At 37.9% G+C, this 15371-nt stretch overlaps 1 protein-coding gene across 2 annotated transcripts in view; it reads left to right on the top strand.

The window, feature by feature from the left end:
- Positions 1–15371, top strand: part of CBFB (core-binding factor subunit beta) — a 58030-nt gene that overhangs the window by 20764 nt on the left and 21895 nt on the right. For both annotated transcript variants that reach the window (XM_026011447.2, XM_026011448.2), the window contains exon 4: positions 11663–11779. In XM_026011447.2, coding sequence (XP_025867232.1) covers positions 11663–11779 — 117 coding nt within the window. The remainder of the gene's footprint in view (positions 1–11662; positions 11780–15371) is intronic.

Below are 15371 nucleotides of genomic sequence, written 5' to 3'. Positions count from 1 at the left end.
TGAAGTCTTTTACTTGATTTTGGAAGACATTTGGTGATAGCCTGATTTTATCAGTTTAGGAACCTGGGGCCCAGAGAGGGCAAATAAATCTTCAGAAGTCAAGTAATCTGTTTCCTAGGTAGAGCCAGGATCCAGACCCAGATCTTTTTTACCCCAGAATCTGTGTTGTTTGCAACATACCACACTGCTGCTAATAAATAATCATTAGGTAAGTTGCCAGAAACTCCACATCCTGCTTTCTAAAGCCTTAAATTTTTTTTTCTAAAGCCTTAAATTAAGTAGTTTTAGCCCATTAAGTTACTCTCTCCATTACTCTGAATAACCACTAATATTTTAAGTTTTTTTTTTTTTTTTTTTTTTTTTTTTTTATGATAGTCACAGAGAGAGAGAGAGGCAGAGACATAGGCAGATGGAGAAGCAGGCTCCATGCACCGGGAACCTGACGTGGGATTCGATCCGGGTCTCCAGGATCGCGCCCTGGGCCAAAGGCAGGCGCTAAACCGCTGCGCCACCCAGGGATCCCACCACTAATATTTTAATGTGATCCCTTTAGACCTCATTTTGGTGGCTTCACAACAACCTTTAACCTTCATCTTTTTCTTTTTAATAATTTGACTTGGCTTGTTTTTTTTGTTTGTTTTAGATTTTTTTATTCATTCATGCGAGACACAGAGGGAGAGAGGCAGAGACCTAGGCAGAGAGAGAAGCAGGTTCCATGCAGGGAGCCCGATGTGGGGCTCAGTCCTGGAACTCCAGGATCACTCCCTGTGCCGAAGGCAGGCACTCAACCACTGAGCCACCCAGGCGTCCCTTGACTTGTTTTTCTAGCTTATAGTGCGAATGATGTTCATGATGGACAATTGTGCTGCTAGACAACTAAACATAATTCTTCTGTATTAATAGTATAATTTAGTAAAAGTTCCAGTATTTAAAAAAATAATTCCCACAGAGTTGACTTGGGAGTGGATTACAATAAACAGCATCTACCTCTTTCTCTTTTTTCTCTTTTCTTTTTTTTTTTTTTTTTGGTCTTAAGAAGCAAAGAATTCTGTCATTTAATTTTATAAGCTTTTCACTTGAAATTGTACCACCTTGGTCAGAACATTCCAGGACTCTCTTAAATATTCATTTGTTTATTTTGAATCATAGAATGAAGATGGCACAACTAGTAAGCTATTTGGGGGGCAGGTGGAGGTATTCATATGTACATTTTAGTCATACAAAGAGTTTATGATATTTATTCTGGGCACTGTAGATTTAAGCATCAAATTGACTGTCCAGTCTCTGTATATTCTTTAGGGAAATAGTCTAATTTCACACTGTCTGAAATACTTAGAAAACATTAATAATGAAGTTTATTAATGCCACTGTGGTTTAAGTGAACATATAAAGTCAGGAGTTCTAGGTGCTAACTTCTGCCACCTAACTTTGTGACCTTCTACAAGTGAATTATTTAATATCTCCTACTTTATTTACTTATTTATGTAATCTCTGTACCCAATGTGGAGTTTGAACCTAGGACTCCCAAGATCAGGAGTCGCATGCCCTACTGAGTAAGCCAGCTGGTCACCCCAGGATCTCTCACTTTTAATTTCTTTTATTAAAAAATGAGCAAAGGACTTAAATAGACATTTCTCCAAAGATGAAATAGCCAATAAGCACATGAAAGATACTCAACATCACTAATCATTAGGGAAATGCAACTACAATGAAAGATACTACCTTATACCCATTAGCATGGCTACTAGCCAAAAAACAGAAAAGGGGGTCACCTAGGTGGCTTAGTCATTAGGGCGTCTGCCTTCAAGTGTGTTCAGTCCCGGGGGCAGGCCCACAAAAGCAGGCTTCCTGCTCAGTAGGGAATCTGCTTCTTCCTCCCCTTCCTCCTGACCCTTCTCTCTCTCTCTCTCTCTCTCTCTATCTCTCATAAAATTAAAAAGAAAAAAAAAATTTTAAACTCTTAAAAAAAAAAAAGCCAGGAAAGGTGTTGATGAGGATAAGAAACTGGAACCCTTGTGCAGCACTGGTGGGAGTGCTAAAAAAGTACAACCGCTGTGGAAAACAATATGGCGATTCCTTAAAAAATTACCAACAGGATTACCATATGATCCAGCAATTCCGCTTCTGGCTACTCAAAAACCTCTGTGTGTGTGTGTGACTATCATAAATTTAAAAAATAAATAAATAAATAAAAAAGAATGGGGAGGAGCATGTGGCTAAAGGAAGAGGAGTCAGAACCAAGTATCTTCTTTTTTTTTTTAAGATTTTATTTATTTATTCATAAGAGACAGAGGCAGAGACACAGACAGAGGGAGAAGCAGGCTCCATGCAGGGAGCCCGATGTGGGACTCAATCTTGGGACTGTGGGGATCACTCCCTGAGCTAAAGGCAGACACTCAACCGCTGAGCCACCCAGGCATCTCAGAACCAAGTATCTCCTAAAGGAATAGACTGCAGAAATGATTACAACTGAAAGACAGAGTGTGTACTTCATTAGCAGAATATCTTGTCTTCATTGGTGTGTGTGCCATCCCAGTATTAATGCATATCTGCTGGTTCATTGGTAAGAACAATTTTTCAGTTCTCTCAAAAAAGAGGCTTTTTTTCCCTTGCAAAGAAATCACTATGTAGAACATTGGTGGGAAAGTGTGTGCAAACAGTGTTTCTGTGGTGCTCTCTATGTTTCATAAGTTTTTTTTTTTTTTTTAAGATTGATTGATTGATTGATTGATTGATTTGAGACAGAGAGAGAATGAGAGAGTGAGAGCGGCAGAGACACAGGCAGAGGGAGAAGCAGGCTCCGTGCACAGAGCTCGACATGGGTCGATCCTGGATCTCCAGGATCATGCCCTGGGCTGAAGGCGGCGCTAAACCACTGAGCCAATTATCTTAACTAATTTTTACTATCAATCATGTATGAAAAAGGTATTATTTAGCCCTGATTTTATATGAAAAGAATGGGAGGCTTATTAGCAAATTTAAATAATAATTTGTCTCAGACACACTGATAGAGCTAGAATTTAAACCAAGGTTTGATCTGACTCCAAAGCACATTTTTTCACTCTTCCTGTACTGTCTTGGGGCTAAGAATAGTGATAATATGCCTTTTCTTTTGAAAGTAATTACAGTTGGGGCACCTGACTGGCTCAGTCAGAAGAGCATGTTGCTCTTGATCTTGAGGTTGTGCTTGAACTAGTCCCACATTGGACGTAGAGCTTATTTTAAAAAAATACATTAATTTATTTAAAAAAAATAATAAAAATGATTATAGTTGATTTTCATTATTTAGTAGTTACCTTGTATAAAATGGCTGCAGACCCTGAATTAGTGAGTACTGAACAGTTTCTTCCGGAGATGTTACAGTTAGGTTTCTGCAAGCCCCTGGTCACAACATTTTCCTCTGCCAACAAATACATAATCTTGTTTCATGTGTACTTCTGTTTAAGGACAACTTGTTTAATATATATTGTTGGTTCATTAACATTGAACAACAATAAAATGTTGACCACTAGATTATTTCTAATCTTTTGCCATCATAAAAAAAAAATGCCCTTATGGATGAGCATCCTTGTAATCAAATATTTTGTGTACATCTTTGATTAAATTTTAGGATATATTCATAGGCATGACATTGTTGAGTCCAAGGAAAATTCACAGTTACTGCCAAAAAATGCCTTCCCAGTATTGTTAACCAGTTCACACTCCCCCCTCTGACAATGTAGTAGAACTTTGGCTTTTCATCTCATAGACATTAAATTTTTTTATATTTGTTTAGAGATTGATATAGTTATCTTGTTTTAATTTAATAGGTGTTAGTGGAAATTTTTTTCATAGTTTTTAGACATTTTGTTTCAAACTTTTTTCATTTTAATTTTAAATTCTTTTTTTTTTTTTTTCAAGATTTTATTTATTTACTCATGAGAGACACACAGAGAGAGGTAGAGACATAGGCTGAGGGAGAAGCAGGCTCCCTGTGGGGAACCTTATGCAGGACTTAATCTCAGGGCCCCAGATCACCACCTGAGACAAAGGCAGACGCTACCCAGGTGCCCCTAAACCCATTTTTCTTAAATAGCCAGTTTTCTCATTGTCACTGGTTAAATAATATATCCTTTTACCCTTGATTTGAAATGTTGCCTTTTTCATTTATTAAAGACTTACATACTTGGGTTGTTTTTTTTTTTTAAGATTTTATTTGACAGCGTACAAACCGGGAACAGCAGGCAGAGGGAGAGGGGGAAGCAGTGTCCCTGCTGATCAGGGAGTCTGCCATGACTGTGACCACAGGGCTCAATCCCAGACCCTGGGATAATGACCCAAGCCAAGGCAAGTTACTTAACTGACTGAGCCACCCAGGCATCCCCTTGGTTTCATTTTTGATTATTTGTTTATTCCAGTATGTTTTTTTTCTGACAGCCATAGCACCAGTACAGGGGTACTGATTGCGTTACTACATGTTTTAATATCCTAAAGGGCAGAAAAATACTTTCTAATATTTTCATTCTTTTGTATGAACTGTAGACTTAATTCTCAAATTCCAGAAACATTATTTTGAGATTTCACTGGAATTTTATTAAAATAATTACTTTGGGGTAAATTGGCACTTGAAATCTTACTGTTACAGACTATCACATTTTGCTAGTTATTCAAATTGTTTGTTTTTCAAAAATTAGGTATTTTCTTCTTACAGAGTCTGCATGTTTCTTATAAAATTCATTCGTAGTAGTTGATACTTTTATTGATGTTCTAAAATATCCTTTTTTCCCTCTTATTTCCTAAAGAGTTATTTGTGTTATTAGAAAGTTGGTTTTTTGGGATGCCTGCGTGGCTCAGTGGTTGAGTGTCCACCTCTAGCCCAGGGCCTGATACTGGAGAGCTGGGATCGAGTCCCGCGAGTCCCGCATCGGGCTCCCAGCATGGAGCCTGCTTCTCCCTCTGCCTGTGCCTCTGCCTTTCTCTCTCTCTCTCTCTCTGTGTGTCTCTCATGAATAAATAAATAAAATCTTTAAAAAAAAAAAAAGAAAGTTGTTTTATGTATATTGTTTTTTATAACCAGCTGCCTTATTGAATTCACTAATTCATTTGGTTTTTCCATTGACTATTTTGGATTTTTCAGGTAGGTAATCTTCAGTCATATTTATACAAATTTGTTAGAATTACAGTCTTCAAAAGGAGGTTGGAAAGCTGATGGATTCAGACTTCCTACATTTATCATTGGTGCATTCCATTAACCTTAAGAGTTGAGTGAGTCCAACTTAAATATAAGAGATGAATATAATACTTAAAGCTCTTTTTTTTTTTTTTTTTTTATTCAGCTCTTTCTCCGTAAAGACTATTAACTGATATGGGAATCTCTTTTGAGTAGTAAGAGGTACATGTTTTTAAAATTACTGGTATACTCCTACCACCCTGTATGTAATACCCTATACAAAATAATAGGTAGTAATGTTTGTTGAATAGGTAGATCTTTTCAAATTGAAATTAGAGGGAAGCTGCAAGAAATCATTTCTAAATTCCAACTCTATTTCTGGTCTTTTTTTAAGATTTTATTTATTCATTCATGAGAGAGAGAGAGGCAGAGACACAGGCAGAGGGAGAAGCAGGCTCCATGCAGGGAATATGGGACTGGGTCGCAGGACCCCAGGATCACGCCCTGGGCCGAAGGGAGGTGCCCAACCACTGACCCACCCAGGCGTCCCTATTTCTGCTCTTCTAATAATCATTATTCAAATATTTACTGAGCACTTAAGGAGCTGGTCATTCCCTCTTACTATTTTTTCTAATAACCGAATTTCTAGATTAGAGTCACAAGTGTTTAAGCTCCAGCAATTGATTACAGAGAAGTGAAATATTCTTTCCAATTGAAATGGGTTTTTGACGGTGAAGTATCTGTTTCTGTTTTTGTTAATGGCTTTGACCCTTAGTGTCTATCTATATTGATTTTACGGCTCAGCACTCCTGTGCATGGGAATGTTGTTTGCAAATCTATTTTTCTATCTATTTTGAAATTATTTTCTTTAGAACCTCTCAGAAAAGACAGCTCTTTCTGCTCTTCTGTTGTGGCCTCAATTTCTATTCTCAGTGCAGCTACCTAGGAGCTAGAAACACTAAACTTCTATAAATATATAATATTGTAGAAGAAAGGGCAATTGAGGATGCCACTGCTTACTCCAAATTTAGATATTCTCAGAATAAGTAGACTCCAGACTCAGAGATAGAACTGTTTTTGTGCAGGTTGATAAATGAGAAGGTTGTGTTTTCTTATACCCTTTTTCTGACATTTACGTTTCAAAACACGGGTAACTAATTTTTACCTATTTAGGAAGTTTAGTCCATTTACTAAATGAAAGATATTTATCATCTCCCAGGCTCTGTGCTACAAAGATCTTGGTGTCTATGCGGGAAGAGAAGAATGAAGTTTTTACTGTCATGATTGAATCCTTTTTGCTTTGTACACCCTTTTGAGAATCTGATGAAAGTAGTGAACTTCTGTAGAAAAACGCACATGGATAGGCTCAAACAAACATGTAAATTTTTACATAGAATTCAAGATGTTTCTAGTCTTTTTGAAATTTAGCCATAAACCCAAGCTCCTGGAGGTTCTCTGAACTCCAGACTAAGAACTCCTACCTTAAATAAAAGCATTGCTAAAAGTTGTGAGTGACCTAAGATCCTGTAACACAATACTTAGATATCTGATGCATCCAACAAAGGGGAAGTTTCCTTGGGGGCCTATAACTTAACCTTTAGCCACTAAGTTCCTTAAACATTTTTCTCTCTCCACTGGCTATTCATAGCTGACTCTGCTAGGTTCTTTTCTTCTACCCAGCATATAAAAGTTGGATTTCCTGAGTTCTTCTTGGGCCTCCTTCTTTTCTTCTTCTTTTTTTTTTTTTTTTTTTTTTTTTGCTTGGGGAATCTCTTTCTCTCCTTTGAAGTTCAATACCACAGTATTATTGATGGCTGCCAGATTTTTTTTTTAAGATTGTATTTATTCATGAGAGACCCAGAGAGAGAGAGAGAAAGAGAGGGAGAGAGAGAGAGGCAGAGACACAAGCAGAGGGAGAAGCAGGTTCCATGCAGGGAGCCTGACATGGGACTCGATCCTGGGTCTTCAGCATCACACCCTGGGCTGAAGGCAGCGCTAAACTGCTGAGCCACCCAGGCTACCCAATGGCTTCCAGATTTGTATCATCAGCCCATATCTTCTCAAGAGTACTAGAATCCTATATGCAACTGTCTACTCAAAAATCTATTTACGTATCTTACAGATATCACCTGTGTAACAGAAAAACATTAATATAGATACTTTTATAATAGCTTTGTTGAAATAAAATTCATATACCATAAAACTTATGCTTTTAGAGTATAAATTCAGGGATTTTTAGTGTATTCACAGAGTTATGCAACCATTACTACTCTTTTTTTTTAAAAAATAATTTATTTATTCATGAGAGACACAGAGAGAGAGAGGCAGAGACACAGGCAGAGGGAGAAGCAGGCTCCATGCAGGGAGCCTGATGTGGGACTTGATCCCGGGTCTCCAGGATCACGCCCTGGGCTGAAGGCGGCCCTAAACCCCTGAGCCACTCGGGCTGCCCTCCATTACTACTCTTTAATTCCAAAACATTTTCATCGCCCCAGAAGGAAATACTGTACTGTTAGCAATCATTCATTCCCCTCTGCCCTCAGCCCCTGAGTTTTACCTACTACTCTCCTTTCTTGTTTCTCTCTGTATTTGCCTGTTCTGGACATTGAAAATAAATGGAATCATGTGGTATGTGGCCTTTTTTGGTTTCTTTTCACTTAGCATGATGTTTTCAAGATTTATCCACGTTCTAGCATATATCATTTACTTTATTTCTTTTTATGGTGAATAGTATTCCAGTATGTGGGTAGTAATGCCACAGTTGATAGCATATATATATGCTCTTGCTAAAGCTCTACTGCTACAGTGATGTGGTGTTTAAAGCTATCGAATGAGAAAATAAGGTGGTGATATGCATAATTTGGATTGAATATAATATCACACTTAACATTTAGAGCTTGATGTGACTAAAAATTATGTAATACTAACTTTTATCTTATTTTCAAAATAATACTTAACTTTCTCTGAAGTCTCACATTCTCTGATACTTTACTTTTGGAAAGATAAGCAGGCTATTTTGTTGTTTCTGTATGTGATTAGCTAAATTTGTTTTAATACTTCTGAAGGCCTTATAGAACACATTTTGTGTAAAATATGTAATTATCTTTGGACAAGGAGTTTAATCCCCAGGTCACATTCTAATAATTTTCTTTTCACAGTTGGAAATAAGGCATTATTTTCAGTGAAAGTTGTCTTAGTGTTTAAATGACATTATTAAATTACATTACAAAATGCCAAACTGTTAAGAGACAGGATTTTTATTTTCTTCATACTTTGAGGTTAGGTATTCATGAATGTATGAAGGTACCAAACATTTGAAGATCTACACATAAAACTTTATTTGAGGGATCCCTGGGTGGCGCAGCGGTTTGGCGCCTGCCTTTGGCCCAGGGCGCGATCCTGGAGACCCGGGATCGAATCCCACATCGGGCTCCCGGTGCATGGAGCCTGCTTCTTCCTCCGCCTGTGTCTCTGCCTCTCTCTCTCTCTCTGTGACTATCATAAATAAATAAAAATTAAAAAAAAAAACTTTATTTGAATGTGAATATCTAACTAAATCACCAGGATCATCTAAATATTATTTAACATTAGGATTCCAGGCACAGGCCTTGACTAAGAACTGTAGTCACTCTTTGTATCCATTTAGGAATTTCACAAAGCAGATCAGTGGTTTTCTTTGTCATGAGAGGATTTTTATAAAGAAGTAATGATGGGGCGGCACCTGGGTGGCTCAGTGGTTGAGCATCTGCCTTTGGCTCAGGTCGTGATCCGGGGGTCCTGGGATTGAGTCCTGCATCAGACACACCACAGGGACCCTTCTTCTCCCTCTGTCTGTGTCTCTGCCACTCTCTGTGTCTTTCATGAATAAACAAAAATAAAATCTTAAAAAAAAAAAAAAAAGATAATGAATGGGCTTTTTAAAAATTTAGGAATTTCATAAGGAAAATATTTTTGATTATCAAATTAATATGAATATACTTGATTCTAAATGATATTAATCACTGATGAAGAATATGTAACCTGATCATGAAGTTGACTTTTGCTGTTAAAATTGAAGAATTCTCTTCATGATTAGCATGAGAATTTGAAATAATGGAATATTTTGTAGGTGAAATGTTACACCTCACTCTGTGGCACCCTACTCCTGCTGAAAAGAGTAGGTAGAGATCTTGATTAGAAGATATGTTAAGTGGAGTTATATAGATAAGCAACGAAGAGAGGGGTATTGTTTTTAGGTTTTGTGAGTTGTTGAAAATGAGGTCGTCAGAGTCACTTGTTGGATGAGGTGCACATTTAGTAGTTTTAAATTCACAATGTGGAAGAGAATGAGCACTTATCAGAACAGAAGGAAATGTGTGGTTAAACGGTTTCATCTGTAACTGTAGACTATTTCCCTTGGTCCAAATGGGAGGAGAAATGGAACCTTATGTTTTGGGCTTTTTTCCCCATTATAAATAGAAATTAGTTCATTGTGGAGCCCTTACCAGGAAAAAAAGGTTGCATTTAGGAGTAGAGGAGAATGACAAAAATGTGTGTTAAGATGGCATAAATCCTGTAGGTTTTATGTTACAGGTGTCTCGTTGTAACTTTTTGAGCATATTTATAATTATCGACAGTCGATTATTCTTACTAAACCTCTCTAAAAACAAGATTACCTCAAGATTGTTGAAGAAACTGCTGAGTTGAATAAAGAAAAAGGGTGATGCTTCCAGCTTTTTCTCAAAATGAAGACTGTGTTAACCAATTTTATATAATTTCAGGTAATAAATACTAATTTTAGCTCACAGAAGCATTTAGATTATCCAAATAAAATATATTTGGTACAGACAAATAAAGAACCTTATTTATAAAGATATATTTGATAATATGGAGTCTTGAAGAGTCATGGAAGTCCTGCTTCCTTTGCGTCTAAAAAATCTTTTGTTGAGTCATTAAATGATAAATATCTATGCTGATTTTTATCCTGAAGCCCATGTTAAATGAGATAAAGGAGACCTAAAATAACAATTTTTTTCCCTAAAGTTACTGTTAGGATAGGAGAGTATTAGGATGAGGGGAGAGTATAAGAATTGTCATAAATTTCTTATATTTCTTATTGTAAAATAAAATATTCACATTAAGATGATAGTATTTGTACATTTCCTTCCTTGATAGATCCTTAATGGCTCTTGAGAACAGTTAGACTTCCAGGCACTATGGGAATTTGGTGATTGAAAATGAAACTCGCTTGAATTTAAAAAATAAACCTAAAGTGACTTTTGCTCTAGAATTACTTATTTATACTTACTTGGTAGATAATGGTATATATGCTGCCGAAGCAAGCACATTAATGGTAAATAAATATTATATCAGTTAAGTTTCTTTGGTTAAAAACAGTAGACATCAAGTATGGCCAACCACCAATAGGAAAAAAAGAAAAAGAAAAAAAGCAGCATTACTTCACGGGAAGCTATGAGATAGCTATAGAACTGAAGGGAAGTATGAAGAGCCTGACCCTGGGTAGCTCCAGAGATCCAAATACAGGGAAACTCTTTAGGGGGTGTGCGCTCTCTTTAGGGGCTAGTAAATTCCATTTGTTTTCAGTCCTTTTATCTTTTAACCCAAAGTTCAGAAATCAAGGCAAAATACTTGATTGTCCTAGCTTTAACTGGAGGAGCAATGATATCTATTTCTTTTTTTTTTTTTTTTTTTTTATTTATGATAGTCACAGAGACAGAGAGAGAGAGAGAGGCAGAGACACAGGCAGAGGGAGAAGGCAGGCTCCATGCACCGGGAACCTGATGTGGGATTCGATCCGGGGTCTCCAGGATCGCGCCCTGGGCCAAAGGCCGGCGCCAAACCGCTGCGCCACCCAGGGATCCCAGTGATATCTATTTCAAGTTATCATTTTACTACAGCTTTTACAATATCTGTGTAACTTTGTTTTATTTTTTTTTTAAGATTTTTATTTATTTATTCATGAGAGGCACAGAGAGAGGGAGAAGCAGGCTCCATGCAAGGAGCCTGACGTGGGGTTCGATCCTAGAACCCCAGGATCGCACCCTGGGCCAAAGGCAGGTGCTTAACTGCTGAGCCACCCAGGGATCCCGTAACTTTGTTTTAAAAACAATTTGAAAGAATTTGTGATTAGAAATAAAGTACTGGTAAACCAGATTAACTTAATTTATATTTGGTCAGAGGCCCTGGTTTATATACTTTCCTACACTTTTTTAAAGAATGTATTTATTTATTTTAGAGAGAGCATGAGCAGGGGTGGGGAGGCAGAAGGAGAGAGAGAATCCCAGGCAGCTTCCCTGCTGAGCCGGGAGCCTGATGCAGGGCTCTGTCCCATGACCCGGAGATCGTGACCTGAGCTGAATAAGCCACACATATGCCCCTACAATTCTTAATTTTATAATTATGTTCATTTTTCCCCCCTAAGAAAGCCACAGGTTTTCTTAGTAAGCTTATTCTTCATTTTTTGTGTGTGTGATGGCTTATCATTGGTTTTCATCCTTCTTTTCTGTGTCTTAGGTGTATTTGAAGGCTCCCATGATTCTGAATGGAGTCTGTGTTATCTGGAAAGGCTGGATTGATCTCCAGAGACTGGATGGTATGGGCTGCCTGGAGTTTGATGAGGAACGAGCCCAGGTAGGGTGATGTCAGGATCTACTGAGCATGGTCTCTTTCTAATCTTGCCTTCATCCGTGCATCTATTTTACCCCGTCCTTAAGAGTAAGTATAAAAAGTCTCATGTTCAAGTGGTATTGAGGAATCCTGGAATCCCATTCTGGTTCTAGTTTGGGGAAAGTTTTTCTTTCAGTGGTTCTAAATTTGATGGGACTATTCTTGTCTGCTCAGGGAGGCACTTCAAAGTCCAGTAAATGGTTCTGTTTAACATTTGTTCTTGATCTTCAGAACATTATCATGGGGTTCAGAGTTCAGAACCAGTTCAGAATAAAATGTAGCATTTCTGGAATGTATCGGTGAGGAGTTTGGCAAATCCTCTCCCAGAAAGCAGTGATTAAACTGGACAAAATTGTTTAAAAAAAATTAAGGTCTCCGGAAATTTACTAAAGGCCATACATTGAGAGGTGTTTATTCATACAAAGCTATTGAATTTCGGTAAGGACCTGATAGTCTGTGGCATTTTAGTCAGTAGGACTTCCATCCCTTCCCTCAGCTCTGGTGCCTCAGGTTAGGCAAGCAGGAAAAGCCATGGAGACTGGCAGTTCTACTGTCCTATCAGAGGGAGCTGACTTTATTTAGAATGGTGCTTGAAAAAATTCATACCCAGGGATGTTATGTTCCCGGCAAATGCTCCAGAAAGGCAAATGATGCAGGAACCAATGAAGTGGCAGATTAGCCAGATACTTATCAGAGAGATATAGGGAAACAGGTCACTAATGTGGGCCCTATTAAAATCACACATACTTCTTATGGTCCAGAAGACTATGTGCATGTGTAAGGCTGTACCTGCTCAAGCGAGAACAAAGAAGGCCCTTTCAGGCTACTAGTGTACACAGAGTAGAATGATAAATTCCTCGTACTTTGAAAGTATTCAAGCTGCACACAGATCCAATAACAAAAGACAGAAGCCTGCTAGCTCCAGGTGTTTAAGTGAAACCCCTGAACAGGCATTGGCTGGCCATTAAGTTATGTTGACCCAGGGCAACCCCCTAGAAAGCTAGGCCTAACCACAAAACAAAACTAGGCAGTGACCCCAGAGGCTGCACATTGCTGGGGAAACAAATTCTACAGAATTAGTCCAGGTTAAAAAAAAAAAAAAAAAAAGTCTAGGTAAGTCATTTTTTTTAAAATTTTTTTTAATTCTTATTTATTTATGATAGTCACAGAGAGAGAGAGAGAGAGAGAGGCAGAGACACAGGCAGAGGGAGAAGCAGGCTCCATGCACTGGGAGGCCGACATGGGATTCGATCCCGGGTCTCCAGGATCGCGCCCTGGGCCAAAGGCAGGCACTAAACCGCTGCGCCACCCAGGGATCCCTAGGTAAGTCATTAAATAGAAAGATTAGAAACAGCAACAACACAGCAGAGGCAGGAGTCAGAGTTACTACAGAGACAGGAGTTCAGAGTTACTACAGAGGCAGAATTACTACAGAGGCAGGAGTTCAGAGTTACTACAAAATATTGTCTAAAATCTCCCGTTTTCAACCAAAAATGTAGACATGGAAATATTACTGATGTTCAGGGGGAAAGCAGCCAATAGAAACTTTGAAGGAGCTCCCCAGTGTTGGTTCTTAGTGACAAAGGCTTAAAAGCAGTTATTTATTAGTACATTCAAAGAATTAAAGGAAGATTCTTCCTTTAAATAATTAATGGAAAATTGTAATGACAATGACTTATCAAATGGAGAATATCAACAAAGATCACTCAACAGCAGATTTGAACTGGCAGAAGAAAGAAGTAGTGAATTTGAACATAGATTTTTTAGAAATTATCCAGTCTGAAGAACAGAAAGAAAAACAAAATAATCTCAGAGACCTATGGAATAGCAACACGCATACCAGATATGTACATGTAGTGGAAGTTTCAGAAGAAGGGAGAAAGAGGGAGAAAGTTTTAAGAAATAATAACTGATGAAAACTTCCAAATTGATTGAAAATATTCATCTCCATCTCCCAGAAGTTCAGTGAACTTCAGGAAGTAAAAATGAAGAAATCTACACCTAGACGCATCACAGTCAAATTTTGAAAAACAAAGAATCTCAAAAGCAATAAAAAGGACTCATCGCATGCAAGGGAGCCAGAGTAAGATTAACAGCTGACTTGTCTTTTGAAATTGTGGAAGCCAGAAGGTAGTGGGATGAAAATGACACTCAAAATGCTAAATGAACTTAGTAAAAATATCCAGTCATTAGTAGGTATTGATTTCCCTCGATTGTTCTATAATAATCCCCTTAATAAAGTTAAAATAATGACAAGAATAAAAAAGAGCTCTTTTGTTGTTGTCTCTTCCTCTGCTCTCCATATATGGAAATGTGAGAAAATTCTTATCAAGACATCAAAACCCAAAACTTTCCTAATAAAAAAAAAAAATTCAAAATTAAAGTTCTTGAGGCACCAGACTAGCTGGTAGAACAGGCAGCTCTTGATCTTGAGGTCATGAGTTCAAGCCCCATGTTGGATATAGAGACTACTTTTAAAATGAATGAATGAATGAATAAATGAATAAATATGTACATCTGTACGTATGTACCAAAATTAAAATTCCTTTTTTTTTTTTTAAGGATTTTATTTATTTATTCATGAGAGACACAGAGAAAGAGAGAGGGGCAGAGACACAGGCAGAGGAAGAAGCAGGCTCCATGCAGGAAGCCCAATGTGGAACCCGAGCCCGGGACTCCGGGATCATGCTGTGAGCCAAAGGCCGATGCTCAACCACTGAGTCACCCAGGCATCCCCAAAATTAAAATTCTTAAGAAAGAATCCCTGCTACCTTGATTTCCATGGGGATAAGGAGCCACTAACTTTTTTCAGAAAAACAGTAAATAATCCCCAGTTTAGGAGGCTGTTTCTGTAAAAAGTGATAACAGCAGATTAAATTTACATGTAAAATATCAGATTTATTGATTTCTAAAACTGAAACATTTTATTAAAATGATAAAGTTTTACGTTTAACCCACAGAATTTTCCATACCTAGAATTTTATTTTTCTTTTTTTTTTTTTTTTTTTTAATTTTTATTTATTCATGAGAGACAGAGGTGGGGAGAGAGAGAGAGGCAGAGACACAGGCAGAGGGAAAAGCAGGCTCCATGAAGGAGCCTGACGTGGGACTCTATCCCAGGATCACACCCTGGGCTGAAGGCGGCACTAAACCACTGAGCCACCCAGCCTGCCCCATACTTAGAATTTTCTAAGTCTTGTTGCCCCAGGCTATAAATCGAGCTTTATCACTACAAAGTTAGTACCACCTTTGGTGATAGTAAACTAATACAATAATAGGTCTCACATAATAAAGCAGGGGACTCCAAAATGAGGTCCTAAGAGTGGGGTCCTGATAGGATAGGGTTAGTGTCCTGACAAGAAGAGATGCTTAAGAGAACTTGCTCATTCTCTCTCTCTCTCTCTCTTTCTTTTTCTCCTGTATGAGGACTGTATTCTCAGATGCTGAGAATACCTGAGGTGTATCTGCTGAGTATACCTCAGATGCTGAGGTATCTGGTACGTGGTAAACTAAGAGATAAATAGTATGATCACAGTTCCATTTTAATTAAGTTTGT

The sequence above is a fragment of the Vulpes vulpes genome, chromosome 12 (assembly GCF_048418805.1).
Source record: "Vulpes vulpes isolate BD-2025 chromosome 12, VulVul3, whole genome shotgun sequence".
NCBI lineage: Eukaryota > Metazoa > Chordata > Mammalia > Carnivora > Canidae > Vulpes > Vulpes vulpes.
Note: the sequence above shows the minus strand (reverse complement) of the source record. Positions and strands in the feature narration are given on the sequence as shown.